General features: G+C 62.1%; 1 protein-coding gene across 1 annotated transcript; it reads right to left on the bottom strand.

The window, feature by feature from the left end:
* Positions 1–378: 378 nt before the first annotated feature.
* LOC142074425 (rhodopsin kinase GRK1-like) lies at positions 379–13,735 on the bottom strand. Its single transcript, XM_075135044.1, is given in 10 exon segments — positions 379–581; positions 584–637; positions 640–669; positions 4,548–4,749; positions 7,628–7,752; positions 8,203–8,286; positions 10,157–10,314; positions 10,518–10,645; positions 11,459–11,745; positions 13,111–13,735. Coding segments are annotated over 10 exon segments (1,896 nt in total).
* Between the last annotated feature and the right edge of the window lie 917 nt (positions 13,736–14,652).

Below are 14,652 nucleotides of genomic sequence, written 5' to 3'. Positions count from 1 at the left end.
TCGACCCCCCCATACCCCAAAGAGGGGGACCCCCACTTTTGAGCCCCCCCCCATTCCGTACACTCTAGGGGGGTCCCTACTTTCGACTCCCCCCCATACCCCAAAGAGGGGGACCCCCACTTTTGAGCCCTCCCCATTCCATACACTCTAGGGGGGTCCCTACTTTCGACCCCCCCCATACCCCAAAGAGGGGGACCCCCACTTTGAGCCGCCCCCCCATTCCATACACTCTAGGGGGGTCCCTACTTTCGACCTCCCCCCCATACCCCAGGGTGGGGGACCCCCCACTTTTCAGCCCCCCTTATACCCCAAGATAGGATCCCCCCCCCCCCCCCACCTTTTACCCACCCCCCCCCCCCCAAAATTTAGGGGACCCCATCACAGCAAACAGCAGGTAGCGGAGCGTACCCCTCCCCCGCCTGCATTCCCCGGATCTAAATCGGGGGGTAAAGTCCCGGGGGGTCCCCAAAGATTCAGTTCCTGGAAGACCCCCGTTTCGATCAGCTCCTCCTGCCAGGGGATGGGGACGGTCCCCGAGGCGAAGGTGGCAAAAAGCTCCGCGTCCCCCTCGTCCAGCTCCACCCCCGCACCGAGGAGAAGGCCCCCACGTCCCCCAGGTCCTTGGCGTAAACCCGACGGGGTCCGGGACGAAAGGGGGGGGCACCAGACCTGGGCAAGAAAGTTGGGGGGGGGGGGAAAAAGGGGAGGGGGGGGGGGGGATTCCCCCTCGTTAATGGTAACCCCGTAATTCCTGGGAACCCTTCTGCTACCCCACCCCCACCCCCCTCCTCATCCACCCCCCTCCCATAATTCCTGGTAACACGCCAGTAGCACCCAATAGCCCCCCAGTAGCACCCAGTAGCCCCCCAGTACTGGGTACCCCCCCAATAGCCCCCAATAATTCCTCATAACCCCCCAGTACTACCCAATAGTCCCCCAGTACTGTGACCCCCCCCAGAATTCCTGGTAACCCCCCAGTATCACCCAATAGCCACCCAGTATCACCGAGTAGACCCCAGTACTGGGTCCCCCCCCAATAGCCCCCCAATAATTCCTCGTAACCCCCCAGTATCACCCAATAGCCCCCCAGTATCACCCAAGAGCCCCCAGTACTGCGACCCCCCCCCAGAATTCCTGGTAACCCCCCAGTATCACCCAATAACCCCCCAGTACTGCGAACCCCCCCAATAATTCCTGGTAACCCCCCAGTACCACCCAGTAGCCCCCCAGTATCACCCAAAAGCCCCCCAGTACTGGGTACCCCCCCAATAGCCCCCAATAATTCCTCATAAACCCCCAGTACCACCCAATAGCCCCCCAGTACTGCGACCCCCCCCATAATTCCTGGTAACCCCCCAGTATCACCCAATAACCCCCCAGTACTGCGAACCCCCCCCAGAATTCCTGGTAACCCCCCAGTACCACCCAATAGCCCCCCAGTACTGCAACCCCCCCAATAATTCCCGGTAACCCCCCAGTATCACCCAATAGCCCCCCAGTACTGCGACCCCCCCCCATAATTCCTGGTAACCCCCCAGTATCACCCAGTAGCCCCCCAGTACTGCGAACACCCCCCGAATTCCTGGTAACCCCCCACTATCACCCAATAGCCCCCCAGTATCACCCAGTAGACCCCAGTACTGGGTCCCCCCCCAATAGCCCCCCAATAATTCCTGGTAACCCCCCAGTATCACCCAATAGCCCCCCAGTACTGCGACCCCCCCCATAATTCCTGGTAACCCCCCAGTATCACCCAGTAGCCCCCCCAGTACCACCCAAAAGCCCCCCAGTACTGGGTACCCCCCCAATAGCCCCCCAATAATTCCTCGTAACCCCCCAGTATCACCCAATAGCCCCCCAGTACTGGGCCCCCCCAATAATTCCCGGTAACCCCCCAGTATCACCCAATAGCCCCCCAGTACTGCGACCCCCCCCAGAATTCCTGGTAACCCCCCAGTACCACCCAATAGCCCCCCAGTATCACCCAGTAGCCCCCCAGTACTGGGTACCCCCCCAATAGCCCCCCAATAATTCCTCGTAACCCCCCAGTACCACCCAGTAGCCCCCCAGTACTGCGAACCCCCCCCCCGAATTCCTGGTAACCCCCCAGTATCACCCAGTAACCCCCCAGTATCACCCAATAGCCCCCCAGTACTGCGAAACCCCCCCCAGAATTCCTGGTAACCCCCCAGTATCACCCAGTAGCCCCCCAGTACCACCCAATAGCCCCCCAGTACTGCGAAGCCCCCCAATAGCCCCCCAGTAATTCCTGGTACCCCCCCAGTACCACCCAGTAGCCCCCCAGTACTGGGTACCCCTTGGTACCTCCCCCATAGCCACCCCATAATTCCTGGTGCCCCCCCAGTAGCACCCAGTAGCCCCCCCATCACCTCAGGTACCCCCTGGTACCCCCCAATAGACACCACCCCCCCCCCCCCATGATCCCAGGGACCCCCAGGGACCCAGTTCTGGAGCACCCAAAGGTCACTGGAGACCCCAGTTCTGGAGCACCCAACGCTCAATGGAGACCCCAGTTCTGGAGCACCCAAAGGTCACTGGAGACCCCATCGTTGGCCACCCAACACCCAATGGGACCCACTCCCAGGAGCACCCAATGGAGACCCCAGTTCTGGAGCACCCAAAGGTCACTGGAGACCCCAATTCTGGAGCACCCAAAGGTCATTGGAGACCCCAGTTCTGGAGCACCCAAAGGTCACTGGAGACCCCATCGTTGGCCACCCAACACCCATTGGGACCCACTGCCAGGAGCACCCAACGGAGACCCCAATTCTGGAGCACCCAAAGGTCATTGGAGACCCCATTTGTGGAGCACCCAACACCCATTGGGACCCACTCCCAGGAGCACCCAACGGAGACCCCAATTCTGGAGCACCCAAAGGTCATTGGAGACCCCATTTGAGGAGCACCCAACGCCCAACGGAGACCCCAGTTCTGGAGCACCCAACGCTCAATGGAGACCCATTTCCATGAGCACCCAACACCCAGTGGAGACCCCAATTCTGGAGCACCCATCACTCGATGGAGACCCATTTCTACGAGCACCCAAAGGTCATTGGAGACCCCATTTGTGGAGCACCCAACACCCATAGGAGACCCCATTGCTGGAGCACCCAAAGGTCGTTGGAGACCACAGTTCTGGAGCACCCAACGCTCAATGGAGACCCATTTCCATGAGCACCCAACACCAGTGGAGACCCCATTGCTGGAGCACCCAACACCTATTGTAGACCCCAGTTCCAGAGCACCCAACACCCAGTGGAGACCCATTTCTGGAGCACCCAAAGGTCATTGGAGACCCCAATTCTGGAGCACCCAACGCTCAATGGAGACCCATTTCCATGAGCACCCAACACCCATTGGAGACCCATTTCTGGAGCACCCAAAGGTCATTGGAGACCCCACCGCTGGAGCACCCAACACTCAATAGAGACCCATTTCTGGAGCACCCAACACCCATTGGAGACCCCATTTCTGGAGCACCCAACACCCACTGGAGACCCATTTCCATGAGCACCCAAAGGTCATTGGAGCCCCCACTTCTGGAGCACCCAAAGGTCATTGGAGCCCCCACTGCTGGAGCACCCAACACTCAATAGAGACCCATTTCTGGAGCACCCAACACCCATTGGAGACCCATTTCCATGAGCACCCAACACCCATTGGGGACCCATTTCTGGAGCACCCAAAGGTCATTGGAGACCCCATTTCTGGAGCACCCAAAGGTCATTGGAGACCCCACTGCTGGAGCACCCAACACTCAATAGAGACCCATTTCTGGAGCACCCAACACCCATTGGAGACCCATTTCTGGAGCACCCAAAGGTCATTGGAGCCCCCACCGCTGGAGCACCCAACACTCAATAGAGACCCATTTCTGGAGCACCCAACACCCATTGGAGACCCCATTTCTGGAGCACCCAACACCCACTGGAGACCCATTTCCATGAGCACCCAACACCCATTGGAGACCCATTTCTGGAGCACCCAAAGGTCATTGGAGCCCCCACCGCTGGAGCACCCAACACTCAATAGAGACCCATTTCTGTAGCACCCAACACCCATTGGAGACCCCATTTCTGGAGCACCCAACACCCATCGGAGACCCATTTCCATGAGCACCCAACACCCATTGGAGACCCATTTCTGGAGCACCCAAAGGTCATTGGAGACCCCACTGCTGGAGCACCCAACACTCAATAGAGACCCATTTGTGTAGCACCCAACACCCATTGGAGACCCCATTTCTGGAGCACCCAACACCCATCGGAGACCCATTTCCATGAGCACCCAACACCCATTGGAGACCCATTTCTGGAGCACCCAAAGGTCATTGGAGACCCCACTGCTGGAGCACCCAACACTCAATAGAGACCCATTTCTGGAGCACCCACCACCCATTGTAGACCCCACCTCTAGACACCCAACACCCATCAGGACCCATTTCCTGACCACCCAACTCCCACCACCCATTCCCAGAACACCCCCCACCCCCCATCACCCATTTTCTCCCTGGGGGGGGGGGTTACCTGCCTCGAGGCGTCCCCAGTTGACGCTGACAAAGAGGGGGTGCGCCTTAAGTTGGGCGCAGTCGTTCCCCTGGAAGCCGAGGCGGGTGCTGGGGTCCTTGGCCAGGAGACCCTCGCAGGCGGCTCGCGCCGCCGGGCTGAACTTCTCCGAGTAGGTGACGGGGTCGTGTAGGATGCGTCGGGTCACCTCCTTGTTCTCCACCTGGGGGGGGACGGGGGGTTCTTGGGGGGTTCCTGGAAGGTTCTTGGGGGTCCCTGGAGGTCCTTGGGGTCCCTGGAGGTCCTTGGGGGTCGTTGGGAGGTTCTTGGGGGGTTCTTAGGGGTTCCTGGGAGGTTCTTGGGGGTTCTTGGGGGTCCCTGGAGGTCCTTGGGGGCCCCTGGGAGGTTCTTGGGGGGTTCCTGGGAGGTTCTTGGGGTTCCTGGAGGTCCTTGGGGTCCCTGGAAGTCCTTGGGGGTCCCTGGGAGGTTCTTGGGGGGTTCTTAGGGATTCCTGGGAGGTCCTTGGGGGTTCCTGGGAGGTTCTTGGGGGTCCCTGGAGGTCCTTGGGGTCCCTGGAGGTCCTTGGGGGTCCCTGGGAGGTTCTTGGGGGTCGCTGGGAGGTTCTTGGGAGGTTCTTGGGGTTCCTGGGAGGTCCTTGGGGTCCCTGGAGGTCCTTGGGGTCCCTGGAGGTCCTTGGGGGTCCCTGGGAGGATCTTGGGAGGTTCTTAGGGGTTCCTGGGAGGTTCTTGGGGGTCCCTGGAGGTCCTTGGGGTCCCTGGAAGTCATTGGGGGTCCCTGGGAGGTTCTTGGGAGGTTCTTAGGGGTTCCTGGGAGGTTCTTGGGGGTCCCTGGAGGTCCTTGGGGTCCCTGGAAGTCCTTGGGGGTCCCTGGGAGGTTCTTGGGGGGTTCTTAGGGGTTCCTGGGAGGTTCTTGGGGGTCCCTGGAGGTCCTTGGGGTCCCTGGAAGTCCTTGGGGGTCCCTGGGAGGTTCTTGGGGGGTTCTTAGGGGTTCCTGGGAGGTTCTTGGGGGTTCTTGGGGGTCCCTGGAGGTCCTTGGGGGCCCCTGGGAGGTTCTTGGGGGGTTCCTGGGAGGTTCTTGGGGTTCCTGGAGGTCCTTGGGGTCCCTGGAAGTCCTTGGGGGTCCCTGGGAGGTTCTTGGGGGGTTCTTAGGGATTCCTGGGAGGTCCTTGGGGGTTCCTGGGAGGTTCTTGGGGGTCCCTGGAGGTCCTTGGGGTCCCTGGAGGTCCTTGGGGGTCCCTGGGAGGTTCTTGGGGGGTTCTTAGGGGTTTCTGGGGGGTTCTTGGGGGTTCTTGGGGGTCCCTGGAGGTCCTTGGGGGTCCCTGGGAGGTTCTTGGGGTTCCTGGGAGGTTCTTGGGAGGTTCTTAGGGGTTTCTGGGAGGTTCTTGGGGGTCCCTGGAGGTCCTTGGGGTCCCTGGAGGTCCTTGGGGGTCCCTGGGAGGTTCTTGGGAGGTTCTTAGGGGTTTCTGGGAGGTTCTTGGGGGTCCCTGGAGGTCCTTGGGGTCCCTGGAGGTCCTTGGGGGTCCCTGGGAGGTTCTTGGGAGGCTCTTGGGGGTCCCTGGAGGTCCTTGGGGTCCCTGGAAGTCCTTGGGGGTCCCTGGGAGGTTCTTGGGAGGTTCTTAGGGGTTCCTGGGAGGTTCTTGGAGGGTTCTGGGAGGTCCTTGGGGGTTCCTGGGAGGTTCTTGGGGGTCCCTGGAGGTCCTTGGGGTCCCTGGAGGTCCTTGGGGGTCCCTGGGAGGTTCTTGGGGGGTTCTTAGGGGTTTCTGGGGGGTTCTTGGGGGTTCTTGGGGGTCCCTGGAGGTCCTTGGGGGCCCCTGGGAGGTTCTTGGGGGGTTCCTGGGAGGTTCTTGGGGGTCCCTGGAGGTCCTTGGGGGCCCCTGGGAGGTTCTTGGGGATCGCTGGGAGGTTCTTGGGGGTCCTTGGGGGTTCCTGGGAGGTTCTTGGGGTTCCTGGGAGGTTCTTGGGGGTCGCTGGGAGGTTCCTGGGGGGTTCTTAGGGGTTCCTGGGAGGTTCTTGGGGTTCCTGGGAGGTTCTTGGGGGTTCCTGGGAGGTTCTTGGGGGTCGCTGGGAGGTTCTTGGGGGGTTCTTGGGGTTCCTGGGAGGTTCTTGGGGGTCGCTGGGAGGTTCTTGGGGGGTTCTTAGGGGTTCCTGGGAGGTTCTTGGGGTTCCTGGGAGGTCCTTGGGGGTCCCTGGAGGTCCTTGGGGGTTCCTGGGAGGTTCTTGTGGGTCGCTGGGAGGTTCTTGGGGGGTTCTTAGGGGTTCCTGGGAGGTTCTTGGGGTTCCTGGGAGGTCCTTGGGGGTCCCTGGAGGTCCTTGGGGGTTCCTGGGGGGTTCTTAGGGGTTCCTGGGAGGTTCTTGGGGGCCCCTGGGAGGTTCTTGGGGGTTTCTGGGAGGTTCTTGGAGGGTTCTGGGAGGTTCTTGGGGGTTTCTGGGAGGTCCTTGGGGGTCTCTGGAGGTCCTTGGGGGTCCCTGGGAGGTTCTTGGGGTTCTTGGGAGGTTCTTGGGGGTCCCTGGGAGGTTCTTGGGGGTTCCTGGGAGGTTCTTGGAGGGTTCTGGGAGGTTCTTGGGGGTCCCTGGGAGGTTCTTGGGGGTTCCTGGGAGGTTCTTGGAGGTTCTTGGGGGTTTCTGGGAGGTTCTTGGGGTTCCTGGGAGGTCCTTGGGGGTCCCTGGGAGGTTCTTGGGGGTTCTTGGGGGTTTCTGGCGGTTCCTGGGAGGTTCTTGGGGGTTGCTGGGAGGTTCTTGGGGGTTCCTGAGCGTTCTGGAGGTTACTGGGAGCCCTGGGATGTCACTTGGGGGAGTTTCTGGGGGTTTCTGCGGGTCCCTGGGACGTTCTTGGGGATTCCTGAGGGTTCTGGGGGCTACTGGGAGCCCTGGGATGTCACTTGGGGGAGTTTCTGGTGGTTCCTGGTGGCCCTTGAGAGGTTCTGGGGGCTACTGGGAGCCTTGGGATATTACTTGTGGAGTTCTTGGAGGTTCCTGGTGGTCCTTGAGGGGTTCTGGGTGCTACTGGGAGACCTGGGGTGTTAGTTAGTGAGTTTCTGGGGGTTCCTGGGGTTCCTGGGAGTTACTGGGGTTACTGGGCACCTTCTCCCCCCGGTGACGGAAGGGTCCCTTGGCCTCCAGCATCTCGTAGAGGGTCACCCCCAACGTGAAGTAGTCGACGGCCCAATCGTACTCCTCGTCCCGCAGTAACTCCGGCGCCATGAACCCTGCGGGACCCAGGTGTCCGGGGGGGTCCCAGGTGACACCCAGGTGTCCGGGGGGGTCCCAGGTGACCGGGGGGACCCAGGTGACCGGGGGGCACCCAGTTGACCAAGGAGGACCCAGACATCCAGGAGAGGAGCAGGGATGAGGGACCCACACCCTCCTGCCTGTGTCCCTGTCCCTCCCCAGATGTCCCCTCCCCACCCCATACCCAAGGTCCCCCCCATGTCCCTGTGTCCCCCCCGTGTCCCCGTGTCCCCCCCATACCTGGGGTCCCCCCCATGTCCCCCCATGTCTCTGTGCCACCTCCCATGTCCCCTCCCTGTCCCCAAGGTCCATGGCCCCCCCATGGCCCCCCCATACCCAAGGTCCCCCCCGTGTCCCCCCCATACCCGGGGTCCCCCCCACGTCCCCCCATGTCTCTTGCCCCTCCCATGTCCCCCCGTGTCCCCTACCCGGGGTCCCGGCGTAGCCGCGGGTTTTGGTCTGTCCCTCCTTGAGCTCCACAGCCAAACCCATGTCGGACAGACGGACGTGGCCTGCCCGCACCAGTAACCACCAGTAACCACCAGTAACCACCAGTAACCACCAGTAACCACCACCAACACCTTCCCAGGAACCCATCCCAGTGCCCTGCCTGCACCAGTAACCACCAGTAACAGCCCCCAGCAACCCTCCCAGTGCCCTGCTCACACCAGTACCATCACGAACCCTCCCAGTGCCTCCCAGTAACCCCCTCCCAGGCTCCCAGTAACACCCGTGTACCTCCACATCCTTCCATGTCCTCCTCTGTCCCTCCAAGTCCCCAGTGTCCCCCCCCAATGACTCCACATCCCCCACGTCCCCCAATGTCCCCAATGTCCCCGATGTCCCCTCATCCCCTGATGTCCCCAATGTCCCCTCATCCCCCAATGTCCCCCCATCCCTCAACGTCCCCACGTCCCCCAATGTCCCCAATGTCCCCTCATCCCCCAATGTCCCCCCATCCCTCAACGCCCCCACATCCCCCCATGTCCCCGATGTCCCCAATGTCCCCTCATCCCCCGATGTCCCCAATGTCCCCTCATCCCCCAATGTCCCCCCATCCCTCAACGTCCCCACGTCCCCCGATGTCCCCAATGTCCCCAAATCCCCCACATCCCCACAATGTCCCCATGACCCCACATCCCTGTGATGTCCCTTCACCCCCCAATGTCCCCGATGTCCCCAATGTCCCCCACATCCCCCAATGTCCCCATGTCCCCCAATGTCCCTGATGTCCCCAATGTCCCCCACATCCCCCAATGTCCCCATATCCCCCAATGTCCCCATGACCCAATGTCCCCAATGTCCCCAATGTCCCCATGCCCCCCAATGTCCCCAATGTCCCCCAATGTCCCCATGCCCCCCAATGTCCCCACATCCCCCAATGTCCCCATGCCCCCCAATGTCCCCAATGTCCCCCAATGTCCCTGATGTCCCCAATGTCCCCATGCCCCCCAATGTCCCCATGCCCCCCAATGTCCCCACATCCCCCAATGTCCCCATGCCCCCCAATGTCCCCAATGTCCCCCAATGTCCCTGATGTCCCCAATGTCCCCATGCCCCCCAATGTCCCCATGCCTCCCAATGTCCCCAATATCCCCAATGTCCCCATGCCCCCCAATGTCCCCAATGTCCCCAATGTCCCCATGCCCCCCAATGTCCCCATATCCCCCAATGTCCCCATGCCCCCCAATGTCCCTGATATCCCCCAATGTCCCCAATGTCCCCAATGTCCCCCAATGTCCCCAGTGTCCCCATGCCCCCCAATGTCCCCATGCCCCCCAATGTCCCCAATGACCCCAATGTCCCCATGCCCCCCAATGTCCCCAATGCCCCCAATGTCCCCAATGTCCCCCAATGTCCCCATATCCCCCAACATCCCCATGCCCCCCAATGTCCCCCACATCTCCCAATGTCCCCATATCCCCCAATGTCCCCATGCCCCGCAATGTCCCTGATGTCCCCAATGTCCCCAATATCCCCCACATCCCCCAATGTCCCCAATGTCCCCAATGTCCCCATACCCCCCAATGTCCCCAATGTCCCCCAATGTCCCCATATCCCCCAATGTCCCCATGCCCCCCAATGTCCCTGATGTCCCCAATGTCCCCAATATCCCCCACATCCCCCAATGTCCCCAATGTCCCCAATGTCCCCATACCCCCCAATGTCCCCAATGTCCCCCAATGTCCCCATATCCCCCAATGTCCCCATGCCCCCCAATGTCCCCGATGTCCCCGATGTCCCCATATCCCCTAATGTCCCCATATCCCCCAATGTCCCTGATGTCCCCAATGTCCCCATGCCCCCCAATGTCCCCGATGTCCCCACCTGCCTCAATGTCCCCAACGTCCCCCCCCCCCCCCCGCCCCATCCCAACGTCACCGGCATCATCGAGGAGGACGTTCTCGGGCTTGAGGTCGCGGTAGACGATGCGGTGCTGGTGCAGGTGCTCCAGCCCCAGCAGGATCTGGGCAGTGTAGAACACGGCCCGCGGCTCCAGGAACCCGGGGTTGTCCTCGTCCACGTTGTATATGTGGTACCTGACATGCCAAGAACACGCTAAGCACACGCCAGCACCTGGGGACACGCTGGGGACGCGGTATGGAGAACCCAGGGTTGGCCTCATCCTCGTTGCATGCATGTGGCACCTCCACACGCTAAGGAGACGCTAAGGACACGCCAGACGCTGCTGGGAGGCATCTCCAGCAGGAACACGCGTGGCACACGCCAAGCACACGCTTACCGCAGGTCGCCGCCGTTCATGAGGGTCATGACGAGGCAGAGGTCAGTCTTGGTCTGGAAGGCGCAGGCCAGCGAGACGATGAAGCGGCTGTGCACCCGCGCCAGGATCCGCTTCTCCACCAGCGCCGCCTGCACACGCCAAGCACACGCCAAGGGCACGCAGCTGGTGATGGTCCAGCCCACGCCAAGGACACAGCAAGGAGGTGCAGGTGGCACACACCGGGGGAAACATGGGTGGCACATGCCAAGGGCATGCAGGTGGCACACGCCAAGGAAAACATGTGCGGAACACGCCAAGGACATGCAGGTGGCACACGCCAAGGAAAACATGTGAGGAACACGCCAAGGACATGCAGGTGGCACATGCCAAGGACAAGAAGGTGGCACACGCCAAGGAAAACACGGGAGGAACACGCCAAGGACATGCAGGTGGCACATGTCAAGGAAAACACGGGAGGAACATGCCAAGGATATGAAGGCAGCACACGCCGAGGACACGAAGGTGGCACACACCAAGGGAAACATGGGTGACACATGCCAAGGGCATGTAGATGACACATGTCATGGAAAACATGGATGATACATGCCAAGGGCATGCAGGTGGCACATGCCAAGGACACGAAGGTGGCACACGCCAAGGAAAACACGGGAGGAACACGCCAAGGACATGCAGGTGGCACATCCCAAGGACACGAAGGTGGCACACGCCAAGGAAAACACGGGAGGAACACGCCAAGGACATGCAGGTGGCACATCCCAAGGACACGAAGGTGGCACACGCCAAGGAAAACACGGGAGGAACACGCCAAGGACATGCAGGTGGCACACCCCAAGCGCACGTGGGTGGCACACGCCAAGCAGAGGGGACAGAAGGACGGCCAAGGGGACGGATGGCCACCATCCCCACCCCGTACCCCACGGGGGTCCCCACCGGGGCCCCACCTCGTAGCCCTGGCGCTTCTTGAGGCGCTTCTTGTTGAGGCGCTTGTTGGCGTACATCTTGCCGGTGGCGCGGCGCTGGCAGGCGCAGACCTCGCCGAAGCCGCCCTTGCCCAGCACCCTGAAGTCGGCGAAGGCTTCGGCGCCCACCGCCTGCCCCTCCAACCACTTGAACTGCACGAAGCGCCCGAACTCCGGTGAAGCTCGATACGGGGTCCAAGCCACCGCTTCCAGGTGGGCCAGCAACTCCCGTCGCGCTTGCCCGAAGTCTTCCGCGGAGGCGGTGGCACCTGTGGGGGAAGAAGGTGGCGTGGTCGCTGTTGGGGGAGGTTGTAGAGCCCGTTGGGAGGCAGCATGGCCGCCTTTGGGGGTGTCATGGAACTATCGTGGCCACCGTTGGCGTGTCATGGCCACCAACAGGGGAGTCATGGCTAGCAATAGGGGTGTTAAGACCACCATCGGGGGTATCATGGCCACCGTTGGGTGTGTCATGACTCCTATGACTGTCATGGCCACCATTGGGGTATCATGACCTCCATTGGAGGTATCATGGCCACCACTGGAGGTATCATGGCCTTCATTGGCAGTATCGTGGCTGCCGTTGGAGGTGTCATGGCCACCATTGCAGGTATCATGGCCCCCATTGGAGCTGCCATGGCCATTATCACTACCATGGCCACCATTGGGGTATCATGACCTCCATTGGAGGTATCATGGCTGCCGTTGGAGGTATCATGGCTGCCATTGGAGGTATCATGACCTCCATTGGAGGTATCATGGCCGCCGTTGGAGGTATCATGGCTGCCATTGGAGATATCATGGCTGCCATTGGAGGTGTCATGGCCGCCACTGGAGGTGTCATGGCCAGCATTGGAAGTATCAGGGCCACCATTGGAGCTGCCATGGCCGTTATCACCATCATGGCTGCCACTGGAGGTATCATGGCTGCCATGGAGGTATCATGGCCTCTGCTGGAGGTATCATGGCTGCCATTGGAGGTATCATGGCCGCCATTGGAGGTATCATGGCTGCCATCACTATCATGGCCACCACTGGGGTATCATGACCTCCATTGGAGGTGTCATGGCCACCATTGGGAGTGTCATGGCCACCACTGGGGCTGCCATGGCCATTATCACTATCATGGCTGCCGTTAGAGGTATCATGGCCGCCATTGGAGGTATCATGGCCTCTGCTGGAGGTATCATGGCTGCCATTGGAGGTATCATGGCCTCCGCTGGAGGTATCATGGCCTCCGCTGGAGGTATCATGGCCGCCATTGGAGGTATCATGGCCTCCGCTGGAGGTATCATGGCCGCCATTGGAGGTATCATGGCCTCCGCTGGAGGTATCATGGCTGCCATTGGAGGTATCATGGTTGCTGTTGGAGGTATCATGGCTGCCATTGGCAGTATCATGGCTGCCATTGGAGGTATCATGGCCTCTGCTGGAGGTATCATGGCCGCCATTGGAGGTATCATGGCTGCCGTTGGAGGTATCATGGCTGCCATTGGAGGTATCATGGCCGCCGTTGGAGGTATCATGGCCGCCCTTGGAGGTATCATGGCCTCCGCTGGAGGTATCATGGCTGCCCTTGGAGGTATCACGGCCTCCACTGAAGGGTGTCATGGCCGCCACCGTGGGCGGAGCCTCACCTGTGGGCGGCGCCGTGGCGGCAGCGCTGAGGAAGCTGCAGTGCTCGGCCCCGCCCGGGGTGAAGAACCGCCCCCGCAGGGCGGCGGCTGCCCCGCCTCGCTCCACCTCCTCGCACCGCTCGTAGGCCTCCAGCTCCGCCCACAACGCCCCCGCCGCAGCCAATCCCGGCGCCCCTTCCAAGAACCGCTGAAACAGCAGCTTCCCGATTGGCTGCTCCACGCACTGCCACCGGAAGGAAGTATCCTCCCCAAGATGGCCGCCCCCACGCGTGCCGCCATTTTGTCCCCCTCCGACGCCATTTTGTCCCCCGCGGCCGCCATTTTGTCCCCCGCGGCCGCCATTTTCGCCCCCGCGGCCGCCATTTTCTCCCCCTCCGCCGCCATTTTCTCCCCCTCCGCCGCCATTTTGTCCCCCTCCGACGCCATTTTGTCCCCCTCCTCCGCCGCTGGGCGCGTCCCCCCCGGCCAGGCGAGCGCGCAGAGCCTCGCACTGGGAGATGTGGGGTAGGCGGAGCCGGGCTCGTTGCCGTCGGTCCCGTCCCGAGGCTCCCGGGCCGCCGCCGCCGCCGCGGGCCGAGACGTAAGCGGAATTGGCCACCACCGTCTCCAGGCCGCCGATATCCATGGCTGCGGGGAGGAGGGGGGGGTGGGGGTGTGAACGCTCGTGCGACGCACGAGGATGGGGAGGGGCCCCCACCCTGAGGGATTAACCCCGCCCCGGGTGAGGTCACAGCTCTTAAAGGGCCGGCGCGCTATAATTAGCGGGTAAGCGGCTCAGCGGGGCTCGTGCCTAAGCCGCTTTCGTGACCCCTCGTGCGAGACCTTCCCCCCCCCCCCCCGGTATCCCACAATGCACCGGGGCCGCAGGGCATGATGGGAAGGGGGGGTGTGTCGTACCACCCCCCCCCAAACTACACACATAGGCCGAGAATGGGGCTGCAAAGGATTCTGGGAGACGCCCCCCCCCCCCCAAAGTGTGGCGGCTCCCACAGTCCTTTGCAGCAAAGGATGCTGGGAAGGAGGGGGTGGGAGGGGGAGGAGAATGGGAGGAGGGGGGCCCAGGCATCTGGGGAACACCCCCCCCCCCCCCCAAAAAAGGGGACCCAGGTGTCCGGGACCCCCACCCCAAGGGGAACCAGGTGTCTGGGAGACCCCTCACCCCTGACCCAGGGGGACCCAGGCATTTGGGACCCCCACCCCAAGGGGACCCAGGTGTTTGGGACCCCCCACCTCTCTGGGGACCCAGGCACCCGGGAGACCCCTCACCCCTGATCCCAGGGAATCCAGGCATTTGGGACCCCCACCCTCAGGGGACCCAGGCATTTGGGACCCCCACCCTCAGGGGACCCAGGTTTCCGGGACCCCCTACCCCAAGGGGACCCAGCTGTTTGGGACCCCCACCCCCAGGGGACCCAGGTGTCTGGGACCCCCACCCTGAGGGAACCCAGGCGTCCGGAACCCCTCACCCCCAGGGCACCCAGGCATCTGGGAGACCCCTGACCCCAGGGGATCCAGGTGTCCGGGACCCCCACCCCAAGGGGA

This window comes from Calonectris borealis, chromosome 36, assembly GCF_964195595.1.
Source record: "Calonectris borealis chromosome 36, bCalBor7.hap1.2, whole genome shotgun sequence".
In the NCBI taxonomy this organism is placed as follows: Eukaryota; Metazoa; Chordata; class Aves; order Procellariiformes; family Procellariidae; genus Calonectris; species Calonectris borealis.
This window is presented reverse-complemented; position numbering and strand designations above follow the sequence as displayed.